This window comes from Coloeus monedula (assembly GCF_965178545.1).
Source record: "Coloeus monedula genome assembly, chromosome: 3".
Taxonomy (NCBI): domain Eukaryota; kingdom Metazoa; phylum Chordata; class Aves; order Passeriformes; family Corvidae; genus Coloeus; species Coloeus monedula.
The window spans coordinates 1396034-1423763 of NC_138783.1; the positions used below are offsets into that span (position 1 = coordinate 1396034).

The 27730-nt window shown below is 53.9% G+C and overlaps 3 protein-coding genes across 4 annotated transcripts in view; 1 reads left to right on the forward strand and 2 right to left on the reverse strand.

Annotated features, from left to right (window-relative positions):
- The window catches only part of FAM168A (family with sequence similarity 168 member A), a 132751-nt gene extending 116200 nt beyond the window's left edge, over positions 1-16551 (forward strand). The window contains exons 4-9 of one of the 2 annotated variants that reach the window (XM_082277593.1): positions 161-241; positions 5973-6098; positions 8311-8453; positions 9565-9739; positions 11077-11206; positions 11930-16551. In XM_082277593.1, coding sequence (XP_082133719.1) covers positions 161-241; positions 5973-6098; positions 8311-8453; positions 9565-9739; positions 11077-11189 — 638 coding nt within the window. In that variant the 3' untranslated portion in view covers positions 11190-11206; positions 11930-16551. The remainder of the gene's footprint in view (positions 1-160; positions 242-5972; positions 6099-8310; positions 8454-9564; positions 9740-11076; positions 11207-11929) is intronic. The other variant, XM_082277594.1, reaches the window with a different exon arrangement.
- A 1499-nt stretch (positions 16552-18050) lies between these two features.
- On the reverse strand, positions 18051-20585 carry RELT (RELT TNF receptor; the record flags this gene model as incomplete). Its single annotated transcript, XM_082277880.1, has 10 exons — positions 20472-20585; positions 20183-20240; positions 19790-19879; positions 19550-19704; positions 19384-19469; positions 18891-19124; positions 18648-18728; positions 18478-18559; positions 18211-18396; positions 18051-18138 (listed from the first exon to the last, which is right to left on the reverse strand). Exons 1-10 carry the CDS (start codon positions 20495-20497, stop codon positions 18051-18053), a joined length of 1086 nt encoding a protein of 361 aa, XP_082134006.1. The 5' UTR covers positions 20498-20585.
- A 3736-nt stretch (positions 20586-24321) lies between these two features.
- Positions 24322-27730, reverse strand: part of ARHGEF17 (Rho guanine nucleotide exchange factor 17) — a gene marked incomplete at its 5' end in the record, with an annotated part of 28702 nt that continues 25293 nt past the window's right edge. The window contains 7 exons of the mRNA XM_082279199.1: positions 24322-25029; positions 25576-25818; positions 26050-26224; positions 26316-26464; positions 26815-26882; positions 26990-27076; positions 27157-27403. Coding sequence (XP_082135325.1) covers positions 24839-25029; positions 25576-25818; positions 26050-26224; positions 26316-26464; positions 26815-26882; positions 26990-27076; positions 27157-27403 — 1160 coding nt within the window. The 3' untranslated portion in view covers positions 24322-24838. The remainder of the gene's footprint in view (positions 25030-25575; positions 25819-26049; positions 26225-26315; positions 26465-26814; positions 26883-26989; positions 27077-27156; positions 27404-27730) is intronic.

Here is a 27730-nt window from a genome sequence, read left to right on the forward strand (position 1 = left end):
ACATGTAAGTCTGTGGAGCACCTTCATGGTCCTTCCTATTCCTGGAGAATCCACCTCTATTTTCCCTCGGTGGCTTCTGTGCTCACACAGGTTGTTTATTTCTTTCCAGGGGTGCCATTTGGTTGATAAAATCTTAATTCCTGTTTTTCTCTCATTTCAGGTTATCCAACAGGCTATCCCACTGCTGCCCCAGCCTACAATCCCAACATGTATCCGACCAGCAGCCCTGGCTACGCCCCAGGTAAAAATCCGTAAAAGGGCCTGAAAACGTTTTCCTTGCTCATCCATTTCCAAGCACATGCTGGAGATGAAAAATAGTATCTCACCCTCCCATTCGACTTTTGGTTGCTTGGGATGTTTATTCTGAATGGTTTTGCCTCAGAGGAGCCACAGGATTTTAAAACTTGCTAATGAAGCCGTCTTTGAGCGTGCAGCAGGAAGAGCTGCTTGTATAAGGAACACAGAGCTGGACTTCGTGCCAGTCTTGCTAAACCCTCTCTCCCTTTAATTGCCAAGTTTTCAGTTTCCCAGTTGTCATAAAATCAGTGGATCCCCAGGCTCAGGCACTTTCCAAGGCTGATGAAACAGGAATGAGGGGTTTGTTGCCAAAATCTTTTGATTTTGTCTTCTCCACATCACAGTTTACACATATTTCGTAAAACTGTTTATTGTGGATGATTCTGGAAGGGATCTGTTGTGTTTGGTTTGGGTTTATGTGCTTTTGATAAGGTCTTTAGCTGTGTTTCTTCCCATTAAAGCCTTAACATGAAACACGAAACAAGTTTTGTTCCCCTGGATGTGTGCTGGCCACCCTCAAATTCCCCTGAAGGAGAAAACATGGGAGGAATTAAATGAAAACAACTCCACAGAATAAGAAAAAGCCCATAAATTTATTAGTAGCTTGTCCTGCCAGAGGCTGGCGACGTCCTCCCTGCTCAGCCAGGAATGTAAATACTGCAGCATTCCAGCATTTTGGCCTGGATATTATAAAATGTCACTTGTCCCCAGTCATGCAGGCAGCAGCTCCTCCACTGAGTGGGCAGATGGCCAGGGGAGCACCCAAGTGGGAGGAAACCCCAAATCACTGCAGGATAGGGATTTTTGGGGGGGTCTGTATTGCTTCTTGTACATTTTAGACACCGTTCTTGGGAGGGTGGAGGTTCCATTAGAAAACAAACTGAAACAGCCCTCAAAAAGAGGTGTCCAAGGCCAGGTTGCATGGGCTTGGAGCAACCTGGGATAGTGGAAGGTGTCCGTGGCCACAGCAGGGAGACGAGCTTTAAGGTCCCTTCCAACCTGAACAGTTGAGAAAAGCAGGAGAGAACAAGGAAACACAGGGATAACCCTGGAAACTGGGGTTCTCCCAGGCAGGCAGCAGCAAACCCTTGGACATCCCTTCTGGAGCCCCATCATTCCAGCCTGCCCCCTCCACCCAGCAGAAGGGACACTCAGTGGGAGCCAACCTCTCCATCTGCCCTGGTCTCCCCTCACTGAAAACAGCCTTCAGAAGCTTCCTCATGATTGTTCCACGTGCAATAATCCCCCCAAACCTTGTTAGTCAGCAGCTTTTCCAAGATGTTGGTTGTTCCCTACCTTTGTCCCCGTGGCTGTGGGGTCCTCTCATGAAAAATGCTTTGATTTCTGCTCTATTTTATCACTGCAGTCCTTTGCAGAAAGCAGCTCTGCAGATTCATTAAGGCTCGAGTTGCTGATTTTTTTTTTTTTTTTTTTTTTTTAAAGCCATGCCAATTATTGTCTGTTGCTTTAGACTTGCATGATGTGGTCAGTCTTCTTTGTGCCAGTCAGCCTTTTGTTCATTCCCAATGCTCCCTTATCAAGTGCAATCCTAATCTTTCCTGACTTGCTTTCCCAAAAAAATCCTCTGATCATTTTTGTCCCCCCTCACTAGATCTCTTTGTTGCACAGCTTAATGCTCAAGCCAGAGAGCTGCCACGGCCACTTGACATTTAAATTTCATTCCTCTGTTTCTCATCCTTAAAAAATGCTTTTAATAATTTCCACCTTGGAAATGTCCTGATGTCCAGAGAGCTGACAGGTTGTTTTGCATGGAGAGCAAAAGCCTTGCAGTGGGTAACACAGCTAAGCACTTAACTAGCAAGGAAACAATGAAGATTAAGATTCAGAAATTAAAATTGGGGTTAAAATGCTGAACCTTTTATAGAGTTTCCCATAAATCTTGAGGCCAAGTTGGAGAGACCTGGTCCAGGTAAAGGTGTCCCTGCCCAAGGCACAGGGTTGGAACTGGGTTGTCATTAAGGTCCCTTCCCACCCAATCTAGTCTGTGGTTCTGTTATAAACAATTTTGCAGCTCTTGAAATCAATACAATTTAATATCACAGCAGGATATCAAACCATTTTAACTACTGTGGGAAGCAGGAGCAGGCTCTGCTGCTCAGGACCTCCCAGCACCACATCCAGTGGTCTCTTCTCAATGGAAAACAGACTTCCAGGAGAAAAAAAATAAGAGCTTTTGTGAGATAACTGATAGAAAAGAGGCACCATAAAATCTCCCAGCAGTGGGGACATGGGACAGAGTGACAGCATCCTCAACTGTGTTAAATGGAATTGGGCTGAACTAATCCTGTGGTTCAGTGGCCGAGTTAAAACCTGCATCAGTATGGAGAGTGTTTCCTCACATTGAAGGAGCTGCTGTCACACAGGAGGCTGGAGGCAACCTGGAGAGGAACGTGCTCCTGGTGTCCTTCAAACACACTGGGAATTGGCCTGGGGGTTAAAATCTTGGACTTGTGACACAGCAGACTAATTCTAAGTATGTTTTTAAGGGATTTTAGACATTGAGTCTAAAAAAGAAAGAGATGCTGCACATTCCCAGCAGAATTACTGCTCCTGAGCATCTCATCCATGGACAAGGTCCTGTTCCAAACCTCCCAGGCTGGGGAGGGGGGGGTACCTGCTGGCAGAAATCCCTCCAGCTCAATAAAAAACAATCACAAACCAAGGGTTCATCTGATTGGCCATGTGGCAATTAACCAGGCAAACGTGCCCCTTAGTACTGCTTGGAATAGAGGTTGGAAAGGGTGGGAAGAGCATCCCTTGCTTGTGGCTTCTGGATTTGTGGGATCTAACTGCAAGCAAGGTCTTGAACAGAACTGTTCAGACCCAGCTTGATCATCCTCTCTGCTCCACCCTGAAGGTGCTCCTTAGGTGTCTCTTGCCCCAAACCTCATGAATTGTTTTGGGATTCCGTGCAAAGTCTTAGCAGGAGATCAACCCCTGAGTGAAGATAAGTCCAGTTCTCAAATGCCGCCTGCTTTTGTCCCTGCTGTTCTCCAAGCACTCCCTGATGCCCAGCTGCAAATCAGCAAAGGTCATGCTCTTTTGACCTCATGGTTCCCAAAATCCTGTGATCCACATGGGAAATTTAACAGTGTAGTGACCTAAACTTTGTAGCAGCATCAGAAATGGGTAAGGAATCAAGGAGAGGACCTTGGAGAAATTTGGAGTCCCCTTGGTCCAGCACCACCAGTGAGGAAGGGAAATGGTAACTGGAGCTAGTCTTGATTTCTCCCTCTCCCAGTGCCAGGTTTCTAGTGGATATTTGCTGGTGTTTGAGCTCAAAAGGTGTTAGATTATTCCACAGATTATCCCTACAAGCAAGGGCGTGAGTTGGACTGGATGATCCTTGTTGGTCCCTCCCAACTCAGGATGTTCTGTGATTCTATGAATTCCTTTCCATTCCAATTCAAGTTCTTGCCTTGTGTGATTTTCCTGCTGCATTTTTCCAGTTTTTAGAGGGAGAGACACAAGGCAAAACACCAGCGTTGCAAACTCAGGCTTGCAATAAGCCTGGTTTTTTAGGACACTGTTCTTTAAAACAAAAAAAATCCGTTTTAAGTATGCAAAAATGAGCATCTAAAATCACTCTGCTGCAGAGACACAATTTAAAAAAATAAAATTATGTATGTCTTCATTAAGCCTGGTGCATGTTCCCTCCCAGGCATTCTGCCTGCCTCGTGGTTGTTTTGTTTTAACTTCCTTCATTAAAGCCTCCCTTTTTATTTTCCTGAAAGTAGGACACACACTTTGCTCGTGGAGGCTGGCTGAGGCTGGAGCTGTGTTTATTAATAATGCAGGGCAGAAGTAATGGCTTTGCAGTGGTGCCCATACAGAGCAGAACTGAAATCAGCCTCAGAAATCAGGGATCTGTGTGGCAATGTCGTGGGACAGGACCGAGGCTCTGATCCCCCATTCCTGCTTCTGGATCCTGCCTGCAGGAAATGCTGCTTTGCAGGAGGTTGGAGCATCAGCAGTGCTCTGAGCCATTCTCTAGAGGGGCCCACTGACTCTTTGGGAACACCACTGGGTCCCCAAAGGGGTATCTTGGGGTCTGGAGGGGTGAATATCCTGTAGTGCCTCGCAAGGCTTTCCAAGGATAAGTGCTCCCATTGTTTTGAGGCACTCAGGCACGGGATTGCCTGGGGAATTTAGCTTGTTGCAAACTTTGTTCAGGGCTGGAGGCTGTATCCATCACAAATGAGGTTGTCAGAGGGAAGCAAGAAATCCCACAATGGTTTGGGTTGGAAGGGTTCATATTTTTGTCTTTTCCGCTTAAAATATGTCCTGAACATTCCCACATTGACGATAGGTCCTGTCAGGAAAACAGAGCGGTCCCAGCACTGCAGAGACCCGCAGCTCGCATTGTTTGCTCAGTTCCCACCCCTTGCTTTGCCAGGGATTAAGCTGGTAATGAGTAAAAGCTTTTAATTTAATTTCTTTTTAGGCAAGAGGATAACCCAAATGCACAAGGCACTGGTTGGAGGTAGCCCTTAAATGATACGAAATAGTCATGGCTGGATTGTGATCCCTGGGAATTACTGCAAAGGACCAGGAGGTATTAATGGTCCTGGAAGCCACCTTGATCCATGTTTTGTGTAGTTTTAGGTGATGGATTCTCCGAGGATCCGTGATTTAATAAAGAACATGCAGACCTGTGGCAATCTCCCAGCCATCTCCAACCCAAATTGCCTTGATTTTGTGGCAGGTTTAATGTGGAGAGGGAAAACCACAGAGGAAGGATTCGTGTAACATTGGAATGAATTGTCTCATCAGTCTCGCAGATTAAAACCTCTGTGAAATGCAGAGGCAAAAATGAATCTGATTCTGAATAAAAGCGTAAGCGAAGGAGTTTCTGTCACAGCGCTGGGAGCTGCTCTCCAGTGTGATGTTCCTGAGTGCAGCCTACCATGGAAAATAAAGCAAGGCAGCCTGGAAGTCCTTAATAACTCCCAAACCTTTGGGAGAGGGCAGAGACTTGGAGCAGGAAATGATCAGTGACTGAGTGGAGGAGAACTTGGGCTCGAATCTCTCATTTCCCACAAACCTCCTGGCTTTCTGTTGAAGGAGGAGGAGGGAGGAGCAGGTTTCCACATCTCCAGCAGTGGAGCAGCATCCAGGTGGATGTCACACCCAGGAATATCTCCCCCAGCTGATGATGGCCAGTAAAGCAGCACTGCTGGGTGTCCTCCATGCTCCCCATTCCTGCCCCACTCCAGGAGAGTCTCAGGAGGGTTTGGTGGACCTCAGACCTGCAGCAGTGCTTCCCTGCACTCTCTGGGAAGTGGATTTCCATCCACTAGGATGTGTTGTGCTGCTGTGGGCTGTGTCTCCACTGCCAATTCCTCCTCAGCCTCCTCAGTCCCTCATTCCCAACTTCCAGCCCTGTGACACTCCAGATTTACAGCTGTACCTTCAGAGAGGGTTAATTCAGGGTCTGAGCAGATGTGGAGGGTGTGGAACATCTCTGCTCGGCCTTGGGGCTGCAGGAAGATTTCCAAGCCCCGACCAAGGTGTGAAGTCCCTTCCGTGGGGCTCGGTACCCCAGGGATAGGAACTTGGGGGGAAGAGATTAGCAAGGTGCTTCCAGTGTGACATAAATGCAGGAAGTTGTCTGTCATTTCTCTGTGTGACACCTCTTCTCTGTTCCATTCAAGCCACACTTCTGATGAAACAGGCCTGGCCCCAGACCTCCTCGTCCTGTGCCACTGAGGGCACCTTCCACCTCCCGGTGGACACTGGCACCGAGAACAGAACCTACCAGGCTTCTTCTGCAGCATTCAGTAAATAAACCTTTTCCTCTGGGGTTTTACAGGGTTGGTTTGTGCCCGTTTGCCTCCCCTGCTGGGGGTTGATTTGTGGGCTGGGAGGTTTGGGTTGGGAGGGACTTAAAGACCATCTTGTTCTAACCCCCATGGGCACCTTGCACTAGACCAGGTTGCTCCAAGCCCCATCCAACCTGGCTTTGATGGATTAAAACCATGAAGGATCATGAAAAGGAGAGTACTGACCCTCCTGCTGCTCCTGCAGAGGAGGAATTCCAGTAGAGAAGGTGAAACCTCTCTCTTAGCTGAGTGTTTGATTGCTGGGAGGAACCTGGCATGGTTCACAGGTGTTCATCTCCAACGGGAGATTATTCCCTATTCCCTTAAAACTGAAAGAATTCCAAAATAAAGCCTGATTTTCAAGGAACACGGTTGAAACTCGCCCCTTTTAACCCAGCCTGGCTGAGCAGGAGCAGGGGGAGGAGGTGCTGTTTAGGGATTGCAGTCAAACAGGCTTTTCCAGTGGAGCCTTGTCATCTCATCCCTGAAGAGTGTAAGTAATGCCTCCAGGAGGGCTGATAAGCTCCCTGATAAACCCTAGGATGCTTTCCCTGGTATGTGGGGTGTCCTCTGGCCCCTGCCTGACTGTTCCCTGCTAAATCTGGGACATGAGTGGTGTGGGGTCAGAGTGTTCCTCACCTTCCAGCTACTTCAGACTCCCTTTTCCTGCTAAATTAAATCAATTACACAGCAAGGTGAGAAGAAGAAATATAATTCTTTTTAATGAAAAGAGTTATTAAAAAAAAATTTAACAAGCCTTTGGGAGACTTTCTCTTGGAAAAGGGATGTCCCTACCATTCCTTGGGATAGGGGCTGAACACCGGGCACGGTCCAGCCCTTGGAGCATCTCTGGGGCCTCCTCTGGACTGCGTCCAGCAGCTCCATGTCCTTCTGCTGTTGGCCCCAGGGCTGGAAGCAGCGCTGCAGGTGGGGTCTCACCTGAGCAGGGCACAGGGGCAGAATCTGGACGTGGACATCCAGTCAGTTCCTTATCCAGCTGAGGAATCCTGCTTGTGGTGAACCCTGGAAACAAGCGGAGGTGGCAACACAAAATTCCCCACTTAGCTCTTTTTTCCCCCAACCAGCCTTTTATAGGAAGACATTTCTGTGCAATCCAGGGCACTTGTGAGCTGCAGGATCAATAAGGCTGAGATTTCTCGAGTGACATGAGGGATTTAATCAGCAATTTTAATAGATGCTGGAGCTGAAGGGCTCACTGCTGCTGAACCACAAAGCGGCAGCAGCACGAGCCACGCCAGCCTAATCCTAATAAGGTGTTAGTCATAATTAGGTTTTAAAATTAGCTGCCAGACAGAGAGGAGCCTCCATCATCTTGTGTCACTAAGCCTTGATTTCACATTGTTTTACCTGCAGGTTGTTCTGTTTTTTCCCCAGTTTATAAACACAGCAGATTACATCTGCCTAGGCTATTATGTTTAATACCTTTTAAGTACAGGAGATAAATTGTCCATGATTCATCAATCGGGAAACCACTACAAATCTTGGTATTCAAAGTGGTGAAACCACACAGGCTTGAGCAGGTCCACACCTCTAGACACCCTTCAGAAATGAAGTGTGATGATGAGAACTGGCAGCCTCCCAGGTCTTTGTTTGAAAAAATGAGCTCAGAACAGAGAAAAAAATCCATTAGATGGAAAAACAGGAGGTTGGTTGGTCTGTGGGTGACGTTGGGTTCCTGGAGGAGTCCTGATGGAGGAGGCTCCACTTCTGCACTGATCAGTATTTCAAACCTTTTCCACCTCTCAGTTAAAGATGGTTGCTCTCCTGCTAATGTGAGTGAGGAAAAGGGTCACAGCTATTCCCCTTGTTAATTAACACCTATTCTTCCAACCTGCAATAATCAGGAAGTGGTGAGACGCTGTTTGGGAGTTCCTAAATGCTCCATGTGTTCTTCGTGCTGTTTCAGTGCTTGGAGGAGATGTGGGATATTAGACTTGAAATCTTGGCCTTCTCTAATTGCTGAACACTGGTGGTGGGAGTACCTAAGTTAAATATATTGGAGTGTTCCGGCTGGGCTGAGCCTTGACTTCTCCTCTCCATCCCACACAGTCTTTGGGGCCCATTTTCTCCCAGCCCTCCTGCCAGCCCTGGCCACCATTCCTCAGCAGCCATTCCAGCCCCTGACTGGGATCCCTCTTGTCTCTCTCAGGGTACACTGCGGGGACCCCCTACAAGGTGCCACCGACCCAGAGTAACAACGCCCCTCCTCCCTACTCGCCGTCTCCGAATCCGTACCAAACCGCGATGTACCCCATCAGAAGTGCCTACCCACAGCAGAACCTGTACACCCAGGTAGGTGCCACCTCCTGTCACCAGAGCTTCCTGCAGGGCTCTATCCTTGCACTCAGGGCTGAGCCATCTTGGTGTGATGGAGGTGCTGGTAACACCTTGATATCCCTTCCCACAGAAAATCCGGAGCTTCTCAGAGCAATGTGGCCCTACAACTTCCCTGGCTTTTCTTCTCCTTTATGTTGAATAACCAACTTTTCCAGCAGCTGCAGTCTCATGGAGTGATTTCCCCGTGCCTTGCTGAGACTGGAGCATCTCACTGATCCACTGTCACCTTGCATTGCATAATGTCACCTTCCAGTGCCTCTCCTGGAACCGCATAAGCCATTGGGGTCCAAACCCGCCCCTGCACACTGGTTCTCCTCCGATCCCAGCCACAGAATCTGCCATTTGTCCTGTCAACCTTTGTAGCTCCTGAAAGAAAGAAGTGATGGAGTAGCTGCCTTGCACCTCCTTCTCCCCTTAATTCAGACCTTCAGAGGTTCTCTGACAGCTTTCACTAACACACAGTAAAATCTCCCTTTTGCTGATTGAAATCCTTGTTTTCTTTCCTCCCATCCCTAGTTTGCGGGTCCTGACAGTGTTGCTGCTGGGGGACAGCAGTTCTCTCCCTCATGCATCTTCACACTTCAGGCCCTTCATTACTTTGCACGTGAAGCTTTTTCTGTTGGCTCCTTTTATTCCCATGCAACCTTCTCCCTTTATTTCAAAACCCTGTGAGTCTTGGCAGCCTGGATTTTGGTGTCCCATTGGAAAGAAGAAGAAGACACAATTCCTGGTCCCAAGCACCTTGGGATCATCCGAGAGCCATGGCTTGTCCTTTTCTTCCATCTCTTGTTCCTTTTCTACACCAGCAGCCATTTGTGTCCAGGCCCTGTTTCATCCCACCAAAGGATGAAGGCGGCATGGTTTGTCCTGGGTGGATTGACTCTTCGACTGCTGGTTCCCGCCTCATCCATTCCACGTATCCACAGGTCCAGGTCCCCAGGCACAGGAGCTGTCCATGGGAAGCACCAGCCCTTCGGCAGGGCTTGAATTACAGCACCGAGGAATCGTTAGGTTGGAAAAGAACCTGGAGTGATGGTGGGATTTTTTGTTTTCCCTTCTCCAACAGGGAGCTTATTACACCCAGCCCGTGTACGCGGCCCAGCCTCACGTCATCCACCACACCACGGTGGTGCAGCCCAACAGCATCCCCTCGGCCATCTACCCGGCCCCGGTGGCCGCGCCCCGCACCAACGGCGTGGCCATGGGCATGGTCGCTGGCACCACCATGGCGATGTCAGCAGGTAAGGAGGGAACCCTTCCCGTGCTCTGAGTCCTGCACAAAGAGTTCTCTGCGCATCCAGCGTGCTGCCTCAGCCCTTATACACCATTCACCTGCTGGTTTCGCATGCTGGTTACTGCCCCTTTGCAGGCAAAAATCCAGTAATTTGCCCCAAAATCCTGATCTGACTCAGCAGAGGAGACCTTTGGTTTGGCTCACTCCTGTGTCCTTAGATATATTATTCTGTATCCTTAAATATATTATTCTTTCCTCTGTCTGTTCCTTAAGTGAAGGAATAACCAGCTTGGTCCATCCTCAAGTAGTTGTATTTCTCTCAAGTTCCTGTTTTCAAGACACTTACGGTCATGTTTTTGTTTGACAAAATTAATATTAACCTTGGTTTATCTATCCCAGTTCCTCTACATTTTATGGGCAGATTCTATCTGCAATTAATTGATAGTGCATTAAGTAAGGATAGGGGCAGGTTTTATTTTTTCCAAAGCCTGTATTTTTCTCCTTAACAATTCTTAGGATTGTATATTGAATTATGCCAAGAAATGTATCATTCATCCTTTTGCATCTGCATTAGCTGTGAAGTAGGAGTCTGTAATGGGACACAATCCCTATTCCAAGCAGAGATATTGCAGCCTGGATGTGACAAGAACCACTCTGAGAGATTTACTGTTGCTTCTATTGAGATGTGGATAAATGTAATTAACGCACATGGGATGTGTTAGAATTTCATTAGTAACATTTGTAGAGAGATACCCAGAAACTGAGAATTTGGTTTGAGCACCCAGTTGCTCCCAGAACAGAGTAGTCCAGGGCTTTGTTCTCCCTTCCCATGAAGGCACTGTGCAAATTCTGACCTGAAATTCCTCTGTTGGCCAACTGCAGACCAAAAAAAAAAAAAGCTCATCTTATTTTCCCCTGGAGATCTGTTGGCTTTTTTCCTCATCTTGCTTTGCATCCCTCATCCCTTCCAGTTTGTTTCAGATCTGTGCAGTGATTTGCTGTCCCGGTTTAGCCCAGTGCTTTCAGCAGGTAGATGTCAGCAGGTTGTGGCCAGCTCTGCTGCCGGTCTTTAGGGACAAGGAACATTGGGAAAATCAAGGAAAACCCTTAAGGTTAAGGGCCAAAGGTAGCATGGAAGATCTGCTGGAGCTTCAGGTGTTTTTATTCTGTTAGTGGTGCTGGCTGATCCCAGTCACCTGGGTCCAACACCTTCGATTCACGTCTGATAGGCAGAATAATATCTGGGAAAAGGAAAAAGGAGGCACTGGTGCTGTTCCTGCCCCACTGTACCCTCGGGTGCCACCTCCTCTGCTCCGTGACAAGTGTTCCTCTGTGTCCTTGCAGGGACCTTGTTGACCACCCCCCAACACACTGCCATCGGAGCACATCCCGTGTCCGTGCCAACGTACAGGGCTCAAGGAACCCCCACCTACAGCTACGTACCTCCACACTGGTAAACCACTGGCCAATCCATGTGAGTGCTGCCTCTTGCTCTGAATGAGCCTCCAAACCCCATCCAGCCCGGCCTCAGACACTGCAGGGAAGGGGCTTCTCTGAGCCACCTGTGCCAGGGCCTCCCCGCTCTCAGAGGAAGGAGTTCCTTCCCAGTATCCCATCTAGCCCTGCCCTCTGGCAGTTTAAAACCATTACCCCAGGCCCATCACTGCATTCCCTGACAGAGAGGCCCTCCCCATCTTCATGTCACTGGAATATTTCTTTTCCCCTGCTGCGAGATCATGCTGTTCGTTAGCACCGGCGTTGCCTGCGACTGCCTGTGTGTTCCTGTCATGCTCAGGATCCCAGAAATCCCAACTGCCTCTTCCAGGAGCCCTTGGCCCATCATGCCCAATTACCAGGACAGGCAGCTGATGGGAACACAGTGCTGCCCAGGGAGGCAGCAGAGATCCCATCCAGCCCTGGGGTTATCTAAAATCTCCGTGCCACACAAATTACACTGGGCTAATCCTGCCCCTCCCAAATTGGTGTGCAATTAGCAGGGAGCATCCCATCTGCATGTTTGTAATCCCCTGCATTGGGTATCACCGGCGAGCTGCTGCTTTCCCAGCTCCCTTGCCTGAGAAATCGCCCGCAGGGATGGTTAAATTCCTTATGGATCAGCTGCATGTGGTGCAGGGATGCAGAGAGGAGGGGAACATCCTTCTAACTCCCTGTTTTTATTGTGTTTGGTCTCTTCCAGATCCGGAGTCAAACATTGTATGCAACTACACAAGTCTTACATCGGTGCTGCGGCCGCTGGGCTGCAGCGCCTTGTCTGTTTGCAAGAACAAAAGAAAAAAAAGTGCAAGGGTCACTTTATGCATTCTTTAGTGGTTTTTGTAAAAGCTGCTTTTTCTAATCTTCTGCCTCTTTTTTTCCCCCCTCCTCCCCTTTCTCCTTCTCCCACATGAATTGTGTAACACACATACTGACACTGAGCAATAGTCAAGTTCTCTCTTTGGTCCTATCATTTGAAAGCTCAGAATCTTCACTTTTCCAGCATTGCCCAGCTGAGTGGTGCAAAGATCCCCCCCACTTCTTGTTCGTTTGGGTTCTTTTTGTTATTTTTCTGTTGTCGTCGTTGTTGACAAGAGCCTAGATTTTTTTTGGCTAGTAAGAGTGGTTGATGTTCAGGGTACTATGTGAAAAGCACAGCGCTGGTAGGCAGGCTTATTCCGATTTGGTTTGGGTATTTTTAGTTGAAGAATATAAATTATTCAATCTTCCATAACATATTACGAGAAAATTGGTGTCTTCCAGATAGCTGTCGTGATAGATTATAAATGCATTATCTGCAGTGGAATTCTGAACTCATCCCTTCTTTTTGTAGGAGTAAGAGAATATAAATATAATTAGCAACGTAACACACTTGTCTTAGGAAGCACGAGGACTGGTCACCAGCGGGTCTTTGGTCTGCTTTTTCCAACTGGGCAAACGGATCGTGGGTGATGGGAAGGGAGCAGCGGGAAGACACATGCCCTGGGAGCATCTTGCACCTCTTGGGAAAGCGGGATGCTCCCCCTCAGCCACGTCCTGGGGCGGTGGGAGGGAGAAGGCGGCTCCTTCCTTGCTGGCTGCTGTTTGCAGGCAGAGATGTGCTGGGCAGCTGCCGAGGGAAGCAAGGAGATGTCCAAAGGTAGGGCTGAAGAGCTTCTCCCGGTTCAGGGTTTGGTCTGAAGAGCTTCTCCAGAGTATGGTGGTGTGGGAAAAGAGGGCATTGGGTTGAGGGAGATGAGTCTTCAAGGCAGGGCGAGGGGAAGATGGGTGGCTTCATCTTGCACCCATTCTGTTGGCAAGGCTGAGACCAAACTGTGCTGCCTCTGTGGCAGTTGAGGTATCCCCGTCCCGTTCTTTGGGTTACAGCTCCAAGACTTCCAGGAGAAATGTTCATCCAAGCACAAATACCAGCACCCTAGAGGAAGGCCGGGGAGGGGGATGATGTCTGGCTGCTCTGCTTGGAGAGGTGGGAGAGGAGGAAGCAATAGCAATAAACATGTCGCCTTCTTCACGGGAAGGCACCTGAGAAGAGGTGACAGCAGGGAAGGTGATCCACAGTTGACATGGACCAGGATGGAGGACACCAGGCATGCAGAGGCTGTGGGCACCAGGGTTGTTTTGGGGGGGGTTGGCTTACCCTGGGACATGGGGACAGGAAGCTGGTGACATCCCACCTTGGGATGTCCAAGTAGAGCAATAAGTTGTCTCGAGGGCAGCAGAGGGAGTTTGGATTTGCAGACAATGCTTGTGGCCAGTTTGTTTTTAAATCCTTGTCACTAAACCCAGCACAGAAACAAGGTTTTTGGGATTTTATTGTTTTTTTGAGACAAAAGCTTTGTTGGGTTTTGATTTTTGCCTCAAGTGTGCCAAAAGTATTCCATGCTCTCTGTGGTGTCTCCCAGCTTGGCTTCTGCTGCCACTGGGAGGAGCTCCTGGAGCAGCCTCCCTTGAGCACGGGCCAGATGGGGAGTAACAAGGGATCCCAGGAGGACTTTTCGTCCCACTGGTTGGTCCCAGGTGGTTTGTCAGGTTGGGTGTTGGCATTGGCACTTCTGTTTGGGGGTCATTTGGTTAATTCTGCTGGTTTTAAAGGAAATCTAGAGCAAAGCTCTGGTTGACCTCCTCAGCCTCAAAGGGAACAAAGTGGGGGAAGACTGCACAGCAGTGCTGTGGGGTGGGGAAGGGGCACCCTTGGGTTGTACTTCAGGTTTGTACAGAGGGAAAGGAAAAGGAAAAAAAGAGAAAAAGAGCCAATAATCAGCAGGTTCCCCATTTGGCTTGGCAAAGGCAAGGATTAGTAAAGAGCAACAGGACCTTGGGAAATAACACCACTACATTGTCCTTCCACTGTTGTAGCACGTTGCAGTTAAACCTGGGCCAAAAAACCCCCAGTAGATCCCAGGAAGTGAAGACTTCTGAGATCCCCTTTTTTCCTCTCGTGTTGACTTTGTGTTACGTACCAGGAGTTGTCTGTCAGCGTTGAGTCAGGTCTCCCAACGTAATAGCACTCTGGTTTGCAGGGTCCAACGAGCTTTGGGATCCCAGCCTGGGCTCTGCAAAGGACCTCTCCCAGCAGACATCCTCCCACCACTGTCCCAGGCACCCTGCACCACCTTAGGAACAACTGCTAAAGTTTTGGCCGCTGTGTGGAAAGGAGATGGGCTTTCTCCTGGAAGGAAAAAACATTAAAGGTGGGGGAGAAAGCCCCAGGAGTTGAGTGTGGTTCCCACTGATGAGACCTGACATGGGGCAGTTGGGTTTTAATTCCTTCACTTGGATCAATAGCAGATCCAGTGCTCCTCACCCCATTATTCCCAGGCAGAAATACTCATTAACCAAGGTGTGGAGAGGTGAAATATTTGCCACCTGTTGCGCCAGAGGCTTTAGTGAGGGCATTGGTAACCAGCCTTGGGCCACTGTGTGGAACCAGGGCCACCAAATGGCTCTGGGACCACCACACGGTGCCAGGCTTGGGTAGCTCTTTCCCAAGGTGGCTTCATGGGGCTGCCGTGGTGGTGGGGAGATGCTTCCTGCCCTTTCCTTAATCCCAAGTCCTTCCCTTGGTCATGTCATGGCTTAAGTGAGGGTCATGGGAAGGTCACAGTGGAGGCCACCAGCTTCTCAAATATTTCATTCCAGCAAAGCTTTGCTGACATTGGTCAAGGAAAAGGGTTTTCCATGGTGAAGAATCACATCAGGCATTAGTGGGGAAGAGCAGGAGGGGTTAAACCATCCTTAGCAGCCACTGAAGTGTCTGAGATTAAAATTCCAGCTAAAGAGGAAGGAAAATAACTCCAAACCATTAACCCATCCCTGCCCTTACCTGTGCTTTAAACATGAGCTGCAATGCAAGATTTAGGGGCAAATAGGATTTTAGTGATGGTGGTGACCCCCAAACCCCAGGAGCCCCTTGCAGCCTGAAGCCATCACGCCTCCAAGTGGCTGAACCCTCTGGGCAAGGATTTGTTCCTGCATTTTATGAATAATAAATCACCCAGTTCAGCATTGTTGCAGTTCTGGGATGTAATTCCCAGGAAGCATTATTTAAGGGGTTTGTTTTAATGGGGGGTGTTCAGAGCATTGGGTTTTCCTCCAACCACCGGCCTCCCGCCGAACCTGGTCCTTCCCCAAGAGACACCCCCCTTTGCTGCCCCCTTCCTCTCCTCCTGTATCCCCGCAGGCAATGTGGGATGATGTGGTTCCCAGCTGGGGGGCATGAAATGGGATCCTGGTTTTTTAGGGGGGTGCAAAACAACATCTGGGGCTTTATTTTGGGTAAAATCCAACCAGCCAACAATAGCAATAAGAGCTGCTGGATACCCATAAATCCATGTGGTTTTGGTTTAGGTTGTTTTTTGAATTGCTAATGTTTTCAGGCCCTCCAACTCTCATCCCCAAACTGTGGTGACCCTCTGCCCATCTTCTGTTCGCTCCTGAGCCAGGATCAGCCTCCAAATATTTTCTCTGTTGTGCGTTAGCATTCCCTTAGGGAAAAAAGGAAAATAAATACGGAGCTTGGGACGGAGGAAACCTTGGAAAAGGTGTTTTTGTGGCATGTTGCACTGTGGCACTTGGAGATTCTCTGGCAATCAGGTAAAAGAACTTGTGGGAATGTTTGCAGGGCAGGAATAGCAAAATACGTGGTTTGACAGGAGTGATTCCCGTTTGGAAACGCTTGATTGTGCTGCTTGTAGGGAATAATCTTGATGCAACATGGCCACCTGCAGCCTCCCTGCATCCTCCTGCAAGGGATGGAGCTGGGAGATGGAATTTTCCTGGGGGCAGAGGGGTTCAGGATCAGGGGAGGGATTTGTAGGGAAGCATGGTGAGGTGCAGGATCACACCCAAACCCTCCCCTTCCCACAACACGGCCTCAACCCACGCCAGGCTCCCACCCCTCTTTCTATGTAATTAATTTTTAAATTAATTTTGACCACCAGACTAGCTCATTTTTAAGTACTATTGGACCTCTTAAATAAAAATAAATACCAAAAGAAATTCCCCAAAAGAAAAAAAAAAAAATTAAACCCAAGAGTAACCACGTCTTCCAAGTCTAAATCTCACAGGTGTGTAGGGAACATGGCCTTGGACTGATGCCCTGGGAGCCCCACAGCCTCAGTTTGTCCATCGGAAGTGTGAATTTGGGGTTATTTTCCCATTTGTTTTCTGTTCTGGTTTTGGTTCTGAAGATCAGGTCGTGATCTCCCTGACAGATTTCAGCCAAGAGTTTGTAACTGTACGATATTTACTGTAAGATGTAGAACATTCGGTAACTATTAAAATGTTTCCAAAAAAAATTAAATAAATAAATAAAAGAGCCTGGGAGGGTTTGGTGGTTGGTTTTTTGGCACAATGATGTAGTGGAGAGGTGAATGAGACCGGCCATAAACCCTTTTTTTGGGTTGGTGGTTGAGGCTGATGGTCTCGAACCCAACCTTGGGTGGTTTATCCCAGTGGTCCCAACATGGCCAAGCCAGCGTGATCCCACAGAAGCAATTCCTATGAAACGTGAAGTGTGTGATCTTCATGGTGATCATCACCACCGTGTCCTCCTGAACTGAGACTTTGGAGAGAGGATGGATGGATGGATGCAGGTGACCAGCTTTGCCCAGAGCAATCCGTGCCCCATCTGGGTTGTTGGGAAGGGGGGAGTTGTTGCATGCTCCAGTGATTCATTATCCTGCGATGCTGAGTGCTGGCAGTTGGTGATGGAGAGAAACTGGGAGTTCATGATGGTCCTGGAGAGTTCAACAGACCCAGAGAGTGATTGTGAAATGGCATCCAGTGTCTTCTGTGTTTCCAATGGAGCTGTGCTGTGGCACCATGGTTCCCAGAGATGATGACTCCTGTGGCCACCACCACCGGCATTGCAGCTCCCGGAGTTATTATCTGTCAGGCCACCACGCCGTGACCACCACCAGACCTCAGGGACAGAGAATCCTTCTCACCAGCCAAGCAAGATGTTGGATTTGCTGTGCTGCTGTTGGACACCTTGGTGGCAGGAGCAGAAGCTGAGCTGCCACCTCCAGCACTTCACAGCTCTGAGCGAGACAATGCCCAGTGTCCTCCATCCCCTCCACGGGGTCTTTGTGGCTGTCACTGACCCCTGTGGAGGTGCCTGCTGTGGAGGACAAGGGATGTACCACAGGTGAGCCTGGATTGGGCCCTTTGCACCACCCAGGGTGGCAGGAGTCACTCGGTGTCACTCATCCATGGCTGGCACTTCCCAACCTGCCCCTCCCTGGCCCAGCCTGAGGCCATTCCCTCTCCTCCTGTCCCTGTTCCCTGGGAGCAGAGCCTGACCCCCCCGGCTGCCCCCTCCTGTCAGGGACTTGTGCAGAGCCACAAGGTCCCCCCTGAGCCTCCTTTGCTCCAGGCTGAGCCCCTTTCCCAGCTCCCTCAGCCGCTCCTGGGGCTCCATTCCCTTCCCAGCTCTGTTCCCTTCCCTGGACATGCTCCAGCCCCTCAGTGTCCTTGTCGGAAGGGGGCCAGAGCTGGATGGTCACAGCAGCAGCGCTGCTGGAGGAGGGGATGGGGGGACGTGAGCGAGGGCACGTGAGCCCGTGCAGCTGCCCATGAGTCACGGAGCAGCCCCCGGCCGTGCCACCCTGTGCCAGGCCCTGCCAGCACCCTGCGGCGTGGGACACCCCCTCGCTCCTGCCTCGCTGTCCCCACAGTGTTAACGCTGTGTCCCTACAGCGCTAATGCTCCATCCTCCAGCCTTCAGAACCCCTTTCTCCAGGAAGGGCCCCCAGGGCTCCCCACCACCCTCCCTGCACACCCCCTCACCTCGTGGGGCCGTCGGTGCTGTTCAGCCACGGGGGTCACATCCCGCTGCCGGCGGGGAGGGGACCACGGAGGGGCTCTCCCCCTGCCTCGCTCCTCATCTCAGGGATCCGGGACACCCGGAACCTGTTGGAGAGCATCACGTCAGCCTGTCCCCCCTTGCAGAGGGGATACACACCAGGGGGTGTCCCTGCTTACCTGCCAATGGAGAGGATGGTCACCTCGCTGGGATGAGCTCTGGGTTTGGGGACCTTGGTGGCACTGAGCGATGGCAGCACCTCGGGCCACTTCTGGCTGCAGCGGGCGCACGGGGCCGGTCCCTGCACTGTGTGCAGGTGCTGCTGGTGGTGGCAGGTGGGGGGAAACTGAGGCAGGAGGTGCAGCCTGGGGAGGGGGGAGATGCCATCAGTGTGGGGGTGGTCCCACCATGAGGGGTCCTCAGTGCAGCCTTAGGGGGACTCTTACTTATTGAGGGGGGCACAGCTCGGTGGCATCAGCTGTTGCCTCTGATGCTCCTTCAGCAGCTCCTCCAGCGCCGCTGCATTTTCTGTGTGTGGGAAGACACCAAGGAGTTGCGGGTCATGGGGCTCTGGCCCAGGTCACCCCCTCTTCCCCCTTCCCAGGGACCCCCTGACCTTTCTTCTCCGTGATCAGCCGCACCAGCACCCCGATGGTGTCCTCGTTGGCATCCTCCAGCTGGTAGATGGAGCTGGGACCTGGAGGCAGAAGTTAGGGAAAACTCGGTGATGGGGCATAAGGCACCCCAAGGACAAGCGGGATGCCCTGGGACAGTGAGGACCAGGAGCCACAGGAATGGGCTGAGCGAGAGGAGATGGGTGTGGGATCACCAAAGGTGTCACAGCCCAACCGGGGCTCACCGGTGCCGCCAGGCTGGGGCTCCTTGCTGGCAGTGCAGTGATAACCCTTCTTCTTCAGCAGGTTGCAGACCAGGATTCCCAGCAATCCCATGGCACAGAAGACCGGGACAATGGTCAGCACGGCCGCCTGTGCTGCTGCCGCCTCCTCCTCTTCCTCACCCAGCAGGGTCACCCGCGTCCCGTTGATTCCCAGTGCCCGGCCCGGCATTTTGGGGCTGCGGGCTCTCCGGTGGCCTGCAAGGAGGCACGGTATGAGCCTCAGAGAGGGGCTTTGTTGGGATTAAATCCCGTTCCCCCAGGAGCCCTACACCAGGGAAGCAGAAGCCACGTGTGTCATGAGCAGAGGTGTCCTCAGCTGCAGGTGATCCCAGCAGGACATCGTGCCCCATCCCTAGGGGGGACAGATCCCGGGTGGCGTCCCCGGGGCGAGGGCCGGCACAAGCTCCTCCATCACCCCCAGCCCCGGGGTGACACCTCCGGCTCGAGCACCCACCTGGGCACCCCGGGGTGCCGCGGGGAGCAGCGGCGCAGGGCAGGCACCGGCCCCGGGGCTCCCTCTCCCCTCCAGGGCTGTGAAACCTGCGGGGTGGGAGGGGAGTGTCAGGACACGGCCCGAGCGAGGGCGGGGCTGGGCTCGCCGTCCCCCCGGCTGGGCTCACCCCGGCAGGCAGGCTCCGCACCGGCTGTCGCTCGCCGCTGTCCCCGCTGCCACCAGGATCCTGTTCCCGGCGCCGCACTGGGTGTGGGCGGCGCAGGACGCGTCCCCCAGGGAGAAGGTGCCGGGGGGACAAGCTCGGCACGTCCCCGCTGGATCCTGCGGTGAGGGAAAGGGGGGTGAGCGACGGGCGGGCCCCGCACCTTCCCTCCGGGTGGAGGTGCCGCGGGTGGGCACGGCTTACCCCGGTGGGCTCCTCTCCGGGCGGGCATCCCGCTGGCCCCCGCGCCGGGGGACTGCAGCTCCCGGCCCCCTGGGCAGGTCTGCTCAGCACCTGGGGGAGGATCAGAGCGCTCAGTGCCGGCTGCCGCGGCTCCCCCGCAGCCTGTGCCGGCAGTGGTGTGGCTCCGGTGGCACTGTGGCAGATGCCATCCTGTCACAGGTGATGCCATGGGTGCCACCCTCTCGCTTGCCCCACAGCCAGTGGACCCCCTTCACCAGTGGCGTGTGGGGTATGAACCCACTGGATGCACCACGATGGATGCAAACCCATCCCCATGTCCTATACGGCTATGGGGTGGTGTTTGAGCATCAGAGAAGCAGAGGGGTGGGATGGGGCAGACGAGGCCATACTCACCCCCAGGATGGTGACAAGCCACCAGTGCATCCCGCTCCTCTTCATCACCAGGGGAGACCTGCCCAAGGGAGAGCACTGGGGTCATCATCCAGGGAAAACCCCACTGGAAAAGTAACGTGGGGGCCCTTTTCCTCCCCAGTGGGATGCTCCAAGGCATCTGCCTAAATATCCCTACAGCAGCAGTCCTGAACCATCCCCCAGGAAGTTTTTTTAGGGATTTCATGGAATGCCCGGCATCACCCCTTCCCTTGGAGATCCCAGCTCCATCCCAAACTGGAGAGGGACCAACCTCAGCCGTGGAGCCACACCATTCATGCAAGGAGCAGGGTAAGGAGCAGATGATGCTGAAAAACGTCAAAGAAAGGTTCTTCCTGCTCCGGAGGAAATCCTCTTGCATCTGTCACAAGGAAGTGAAGCCACTAAAAAAATTAAGAAGTATTTAAATAAAAACTGGGACAAAACAAAAGGTGCTTCCCAGAGTCTCATCCCCCCTCTTTGGGCCCAGCAATTGACTGTTAAAATTAAAATCTATGCTGACAGCACATGGGAAGGAAGGAAGGAACAAATAAATAACAACCCAAACCCGGATCCAGCCTCCACATGGAAATCCTGCTGCCCGCATGGAAATTCCCCCCTGGTCGTCACGGTCCTGTGAGAGCCCCGGCAGAGCTTCGTTACAGCCTGTGCCTGACGAGTTTCTCCTAATTAGTGGCCGGCACCACCCCGAGATGCAGCCAGTTACACATGAGGGGGGTCCTGGTGGCGAGCGGGGCTGAGCTGGGTGTTCACAGGACATGGACTGGGACATGATGGCACAACCTGAAATGAGCATCCTCCATGCTCCAGTTCCCTCCAGTAGCTCCCAGTACAGGAGCACCCCTTGAGGATGCCAGCATGGAGCCAGCCAGCCCAGGTCCTGAATCTCCCTGGGATTTGGGATGCGCCTCTCCAGCATACTCGTGTGAGCTCTCCACCCTCTAATCCAGCACTAATAAACTCGAGTTTAAGCCTAACATGAAGCATTTTAATCCTCTGGGGCGATGGAGTTCAAGCACTTTAGGGACACACCGAGTTGTTTGGGAACCTGCTCTGCTGGAGAAGAAATGGCCTCAGGAGGGGACAGGGAGGTCCCACCACGGCTGAGGGACCACGAGCATCCTGGCTCACCAGTGCATTCCAGATCATGATAACTGGATCTAAACACCACCAGGAGCAGGCATAAAGTGGATCTGAGACCAATCTTAATCTAAGGATTAAGGACATCCCTCAGATGCCCAAGACGCTGCCATGGGGATGGAGGAGATGCAGGGACCAGAGGGTGCCAGCTCCTGGTTGGCACTGGGGCTTTGCCCAGTCACAGCCATCCCAGGGCTGGGGGCAGCTTGGGGCGATCCCAGGTGGGGCTGGGGGATGCAGGCACAAATCTTCAGCTGGTGATGCTGGAATGCCCAGCTGCCCTCACACACTCCTAAAATCGACAGGATTTGCCCCTCCAAGAACCAGAGGAAACCAAAAAATAACCCCACCAGTGCCACACCTGGCTGCTTTTGAGGACACTCCAAGCTCCACCACCCCCGTACTCCACCTGACTGGTGCATCAATGCCAATATACCAGAAAAGGCGACTTGGTTTTGGAAACCTCCCCAAATCCCTCCGGGTCACACGAGCCCTTTATTCCCCTTAATACAGCCTGTAACCTAAAACTGCCCGCTGGGATTCCAGCGAGGGTTTCCCCTCCCTGTGGGGGAACAGGGTTTCAGCCGATGGCTGCTGCAGACAAACAGAGGGAAAAAGGAGCAACTGTTCGGAAAAACTTTGGGGAGCAGCTGCTGGAGACAGCCTGGAACAAGGAGGGGATTGTCCGGCAGATGGAGCGAAATCATCGCACCCCCCGGGCCCCATCGGAGCTCTGGGAACAACCGAGCCGCCACAGAATTCCAGCATTAAAGTCAAATGATGCCGGGGGCAGCGCAGGGGCCGCGCAGGGGCCGCGCACAGCCGCGGCAGCGGCACGTCCCGGCCCCGTCTCGGGGTGCAGCCCGGCACCGCAGCATCCCGGCTGATGCAGCCCTTTGGCTCCGAGCCCTGGGATTTTCCAGCTCTGGCAAAAAAAAAAGAGAGACCCGACACGGTTCCTACCCTTTTCCCAGGCAGCTGGAGGTGAGTATTCCTTAACCTACTTTTTCCTCCTCTCCCCCCTTTATTTTAACCTACTTTGGCGCTGCAGCAGCCGCAGCCTCCCGGACCCGCGGAGCTCTCCCCAGCGCATCCCGCTCCAGGCGGAGCTCCCCCCGTGCCCCACTTTAGGGATAAGCCCAAGACAACAACACTGCCCACCTCTTTTAGTGCAAAGCGGGGGTCGAGCATCCCAAAAAGCACCGGGCCCTCTCCTTGCGCAACCCAAAGCTGCAGAAACCCCAACCCCAGACCCCCCCATGGGGGAATAACCCTTTAAGGCGGAATAATCCGAGCCGCCCCGGGCAGAGGGGGTGTCCCTGTGCGGGGGTGTCCCTGTGCCGGGGTGTCCCTTACCTGTCCCCGCCGCGGAGCCCCTGGGCTCCCCCCGGGGCCGCCCCGTCGGTCGCGCCTCCTCCTCATGAATGAACCCGCGGGCGCGCGGCTCCGCGAGCCCCGCCCGCTCTTGTGACGTCACACGCCGAGACCGCGCCCCCGGCAGCGCCCCCGGCAGCGCCCCCTGCCGGCCGAGGCGGGAATTGCGGGAATTACGGACGGGAACCTGGCCGGGGGCGGGATTTGTAGGGGATGGGCTTCATCCCACCCGCGGAGGGGTTGGGGGGGGGAAACGGGAACAATCTCATCGGGGTGGGTTTTACGTGCCCAGCAGGAAATTTAAAAAAAAAAAAAGGGGTTTTTTTTCTCCCCCAAATGGACTCCCAGGGAGCACCCAGGAGTGCTGCACCCCGCTTTCCTACCTGTCCTACAGCATGCCGCGCCTTGTCCTTGTCCTGTTCCCTAGGGGGGACAGTTTTCGCACAGTGGGGACACCCTGTTGCAGTCAGGCCGGGTGTTCCCTCTGTTCCTCTCAGTTTTCCCCAGGACGACCTGGTGTCCCCTATTCTAGCTGTCAGGTGTCCCATTTGTCCAGCCAGGGAGTGCCACATCCCGATGCGCTGTGGCACACGGGATGGATATCCCGATATCCCCCTCAGGGTTATCCAGGACAGAATAACTGAACCCCAGTAGCGGAAACAGTTTCTTCCTCCCCCCGGGGGTCTTCATCACCAGTGGCACCGGTGGGTGACATTCCCAGTGACGCCAATGGGCGGTGGGAGCCGTGCCCGTCCTCACCCTGTCCCTGCCACCCCATCCCGAGGTGAAGGATGAGACCACGCTGGGATCATTCCGGCACGGGTGACCTTTAATAACAAAGAGCCCCCAAGTGACCGAAATCCTCCCCCCACCCTTTCCCAAAATATCCTCATCATCCCAATTATAGCACACACCCACTCACCCTGCTGACGGACAGACGGATGGCTCCATGTGGGATGGCAGCATTCCCGTCACTCACCCAGCTGTGTGGGATTGGGGACACCCTGATTCATCCCTGCCACCACGGTTGTCACGTCTCCCATGGGGACAACAGGGTGTCCCAGTCTGGGAGCACTGCTCTCGCCTGCGTCCTGAGGTGAAAGCAGGAAAAAGGGGGAGAAAAAGGGCAAATGGGGGAGGGTTGGTCCAGCAGAGCCTCATTTTTAGGGTCCCCCACACTGTCACTCCATTTTAAGGGTGGGGGGACAGCCCTGGTGGCTGGCAGGGAATGTGAAGATGATTGTTCTCGTCCAGAGATGCTTCAAATGGCAGCAGCGCCTTCCCCCACTTCCCAGGCTGCGAAATCCCCCTGGGAATCACAGAGAAGGAGGGGGGGGGCGATTTCCTTCCCACCTCCCTTCCATCAGCTCCCCGCCGCCACCAGCGTGGTCCAGCTCCACCAGTGGGGTCAGGCTCTCCCTCAGGGCGATGAACCGGGAGTTTTAATCCCCCAGCTCCGGAGTGGAGGGACTGGCAGCGAGGTGATGGTGCTCCTGATGCCCCCAAACCCCCCCAATAAATAAGGATGTTTATATATATATAATATATATATATATTTAAAACAAACGAACAAACAAACAGAGCTATCTGGGTGCTGGCGATGGAGCGAGCGGGTTAGCGGGAGGCCCGGGCCGGGGGGGACACCGCGGGCGAATTGTCCCTGGGGTGGTCCCGCGGCGTGGCCGGGGGTCCCGGGGGCCGGGGGGGTGGCAGGGCCGCGCCCCCCCGCCCCGTGAAGCAGGCACACACAAAACCGGAGAGCAAGGCAGGTTCCTGGCTGTTGGGCATCCTCCGGCCGGTCCCCAGGGATGCTCGGTAACGTCTTCCTCCTCCGCGCCTTCCCAAGCAAACACCCGCCCCCTCCCCATCTTCCGGAGGCCCCCGAAGCGCTGTGTGTCCCCCCCCCGAGTCCAGTGCGGCGGCCGGGGGGACGGCGGGAGGACCGGGGCTCACCCCCCCAACCCCGAGCACACAGAGAGCAGCCGGGTTGGAGATGAGAGGTGCTGGGGCGGGGGGCGGTGGGGAGGGGGCCGGGACCCCCCTCTGCGCACAGGGGGGCCAGCACCGCCCGTCCTGGCCGGGGCGGCCCGGGGGGGCCGTGGCTGGTCACGCTCTCCAGAGGAGGAGGTGGTTGGTGCTGTCGTCCCGGCCCACGGTCTCGCTGCTGCTCGTCAGCCGGAAATCCTCGTAGCCGTCCCCGCCGCTGATCACCAACATCTTGGGCTTGGACAGGGCCAGGGCGGGGGCACGCGGGCGGGATGCGTCTCGTTTCTCGGCCTCACTCGGCTTCTCGGCCCCTGCCAAGCGCAGAACCCCGAAGGCTGTCACCTGTGCCCCCGCGACTCCGCTGGTCCCCTCCAGCACCCCACCAGCAGCAGCTCAGCATCACCCCTCCACCACTTTCCCAGGTACCACATCCTGGCCCCAAAAAACTCCTCTCATCCCAATAGCCCCTCCCACCCCAAACTGGCCCCTGCAACCCATGCTAGCTCCTCCCTTCAAAACTGCTAGCCCCTGTCCCATCTCCTTCTTCTCCCCATCCCACCCCAGGCTTGGAGCTGGGCTGGGTGACACCCCACACAGGGATTTCCCCATGGGAATTTGGGTCTCCCTGCGAAATCTGGGGTTGCTCATGCTGGTGGAGGGCAGTTTAGCATCCAACTTCCCCCACCCTCCACTGCCAATTTTTCACCCTGGATTTTAACAAGGGAAGGATGGAACAAGGACTCCGACAACATTTCAAGGCTACTCCTGGTCATCCGGAACAGCATTCCCAGCCCCACAACACTATGCACTGCTCCTGAAACGTGTCGTGATTGGGACATGCCACTCATCCCACCTACCCGTGTCCCTGGGCAGCGGGAAGAGGACATCAAAGCCGTCGGGCAGCTCGATGGCCGTGAGGAAGCGGACGTGGCCGGTGTGACCCTGGGACAGCCCCACCAACGTGGGGGCTGCCTTGGCTGAGACCGACAGGGTCAGCACCACGCCGGCGCTGGTCCCAATCCACAGCAAGTCCTTGCACACCAGGAGAGCCGTGATCCGCAGGCAGGCGGCCTTGTGCTGCCGGATAATGGCATCCGAGCCTGCCGAGCATCCCGACCATCAGCGCCTTATCCTGCCCGGCACGGGGCTGGAACCCACAACCCACAGGGGTCCGTTCCCAGGGGTATCTGTGGCACATGGCACATGGGGAAGGGACCCCACAACCCCCCTGGCTGGTGGCGCCAGATGCTGCGGGGCATTTTCCAGGGGCGCTGGCACCCCCTGGAGCCGGCGCTGGCACCCACTGGAGCGGTGTCACGGGTGGCACTTACCGGCGAGCATCTTGTGCACCGGGGGGGTGATGTCTGCCTCTGCCAGCTGCTCGTAGGTGGTGGCGTGGTACAGCCGGACCTGGGCGCTGCCCTGCAGCGCGACCCACACGCCCGTGCCCGCGCTCACCATGCAGGTGACGCTGCGCCCGCCGTCCTGCCCCACCTGGAGCGTGTGCTGCAGGGGACAGAGCCACAGCGGTGCCGCGGTGATGCCACCGATGCTCGTCACACCTCCCACCGCGCCCTCCCGCCGGCGCCCACGGTACCTCCTGTGCCAGCGTGGTGGTGTTGAGGACGATGACTCGGTTTTGGCAGCCACACCAGAGCTTCCCTGCCACTGCCACCATCTTGGTAATGGGGCTCCCCGGTGAGCCCAGGGACAGGGACTTGGAGTTTTGGGGGTCCCAGAAGCGGCCTATGAGTGTGGGGAGAGTGGGGTGGGTAGTTAAAGCATTCCCAGAAAAAGTCCAACTCGATACAGACGATGGGGTGCAGTGGCAGAAGACAACTCTCTCCCAGGTCAGCCCTCAGAGGGGACACAAACTGATGTCACCATGCGGTTCCAGTGGCAGGCAGGGACCAGGAAAAGGATGCCCACCTCCACCTGCCTCTGATTTTGGTGTCTCCAGCATCCCTCCAGGGATGTCCCTTTCCATGGAAGCAAGGAAGCCACCCTGAGCATCCCTCCCCAGGGGGTTGCCCAAGCCACCCCCCAACAGCCACCACTTTGGGGCTGCATTTTTGATGTCCCAAATCCAACCTCACCTGCTTCCCGCTGGTACACCACGAGCTCCCCGTTGGCCAACGACACAAAAACCTGGTTATCCAGGTACCTGTGGGGACAGACCGCCTTTGACATCCAGCTGCCGAGCCTGCTCAGCCACCCCAAACCCCCTTGCTCTGGCTCCCCCAGAGCTGAAAGTCCCCCTTCCCCACTTACAGGATGCACATGACAGCGGCAGCGTGTTGCATCTTCATGCTGTTCTTCCTGTTCCGGATGTTGTCCGAGGACTGGTACACATGGATGCTGCAGGAGGAGAGCAAAGCTTCAGGCTCACCCAGGATTGGCTCCCTCCCCATGTGGGAATTCCCATCCCGGTGCCGTACCAGCCATCCTCGGTGCCCAGCCACATGGAGCTCTGATGGGCTTCGGGGTCAAGGCTGAGCAGGTCCTCGAGGCTGCCGCGGGTGAAGGAGCCGCGGCTGGAGCGGCGCAGGGCCCGCCCGTCCGTGGGGCTCTCACCGTGCCGGTTCTGCCCGTAGGTGCCAGCGATGGGCATGAAGCTGGGCTCCTGCTCTTCCTCTGAGCTCGTCGTCTCCACTGTTGCCTCCTTGCAGCTCGGAATCTCTTCATCTGTGGAGGAGGAGGAGGAGGAAGAAGGAAGGGGTCAGACCATGACCATCCAACACCCTCCAAAGTCATGGGGAAGAGACTGGGGGTGATGTCAAGCCCAGGGGAGGGCATAAGGATGCTGAGGCCCGAAACCCACAAGGATTTACCCAAAGCCCCCTCATTCCAGTACCAGTGCTGGGCTGATGCCTCTCAACATCTCTTTTCCCAGGCTCAAAAGCCTCCACCTGCAGATTCCCCGAGGAACACAAGGCAGAGAGGCCAAAACAATGGAGCTGCCCGTAATTGTGGGGCTAAAAAGTGTATTTTTCCCTAAGCAGAGGCTGGGGA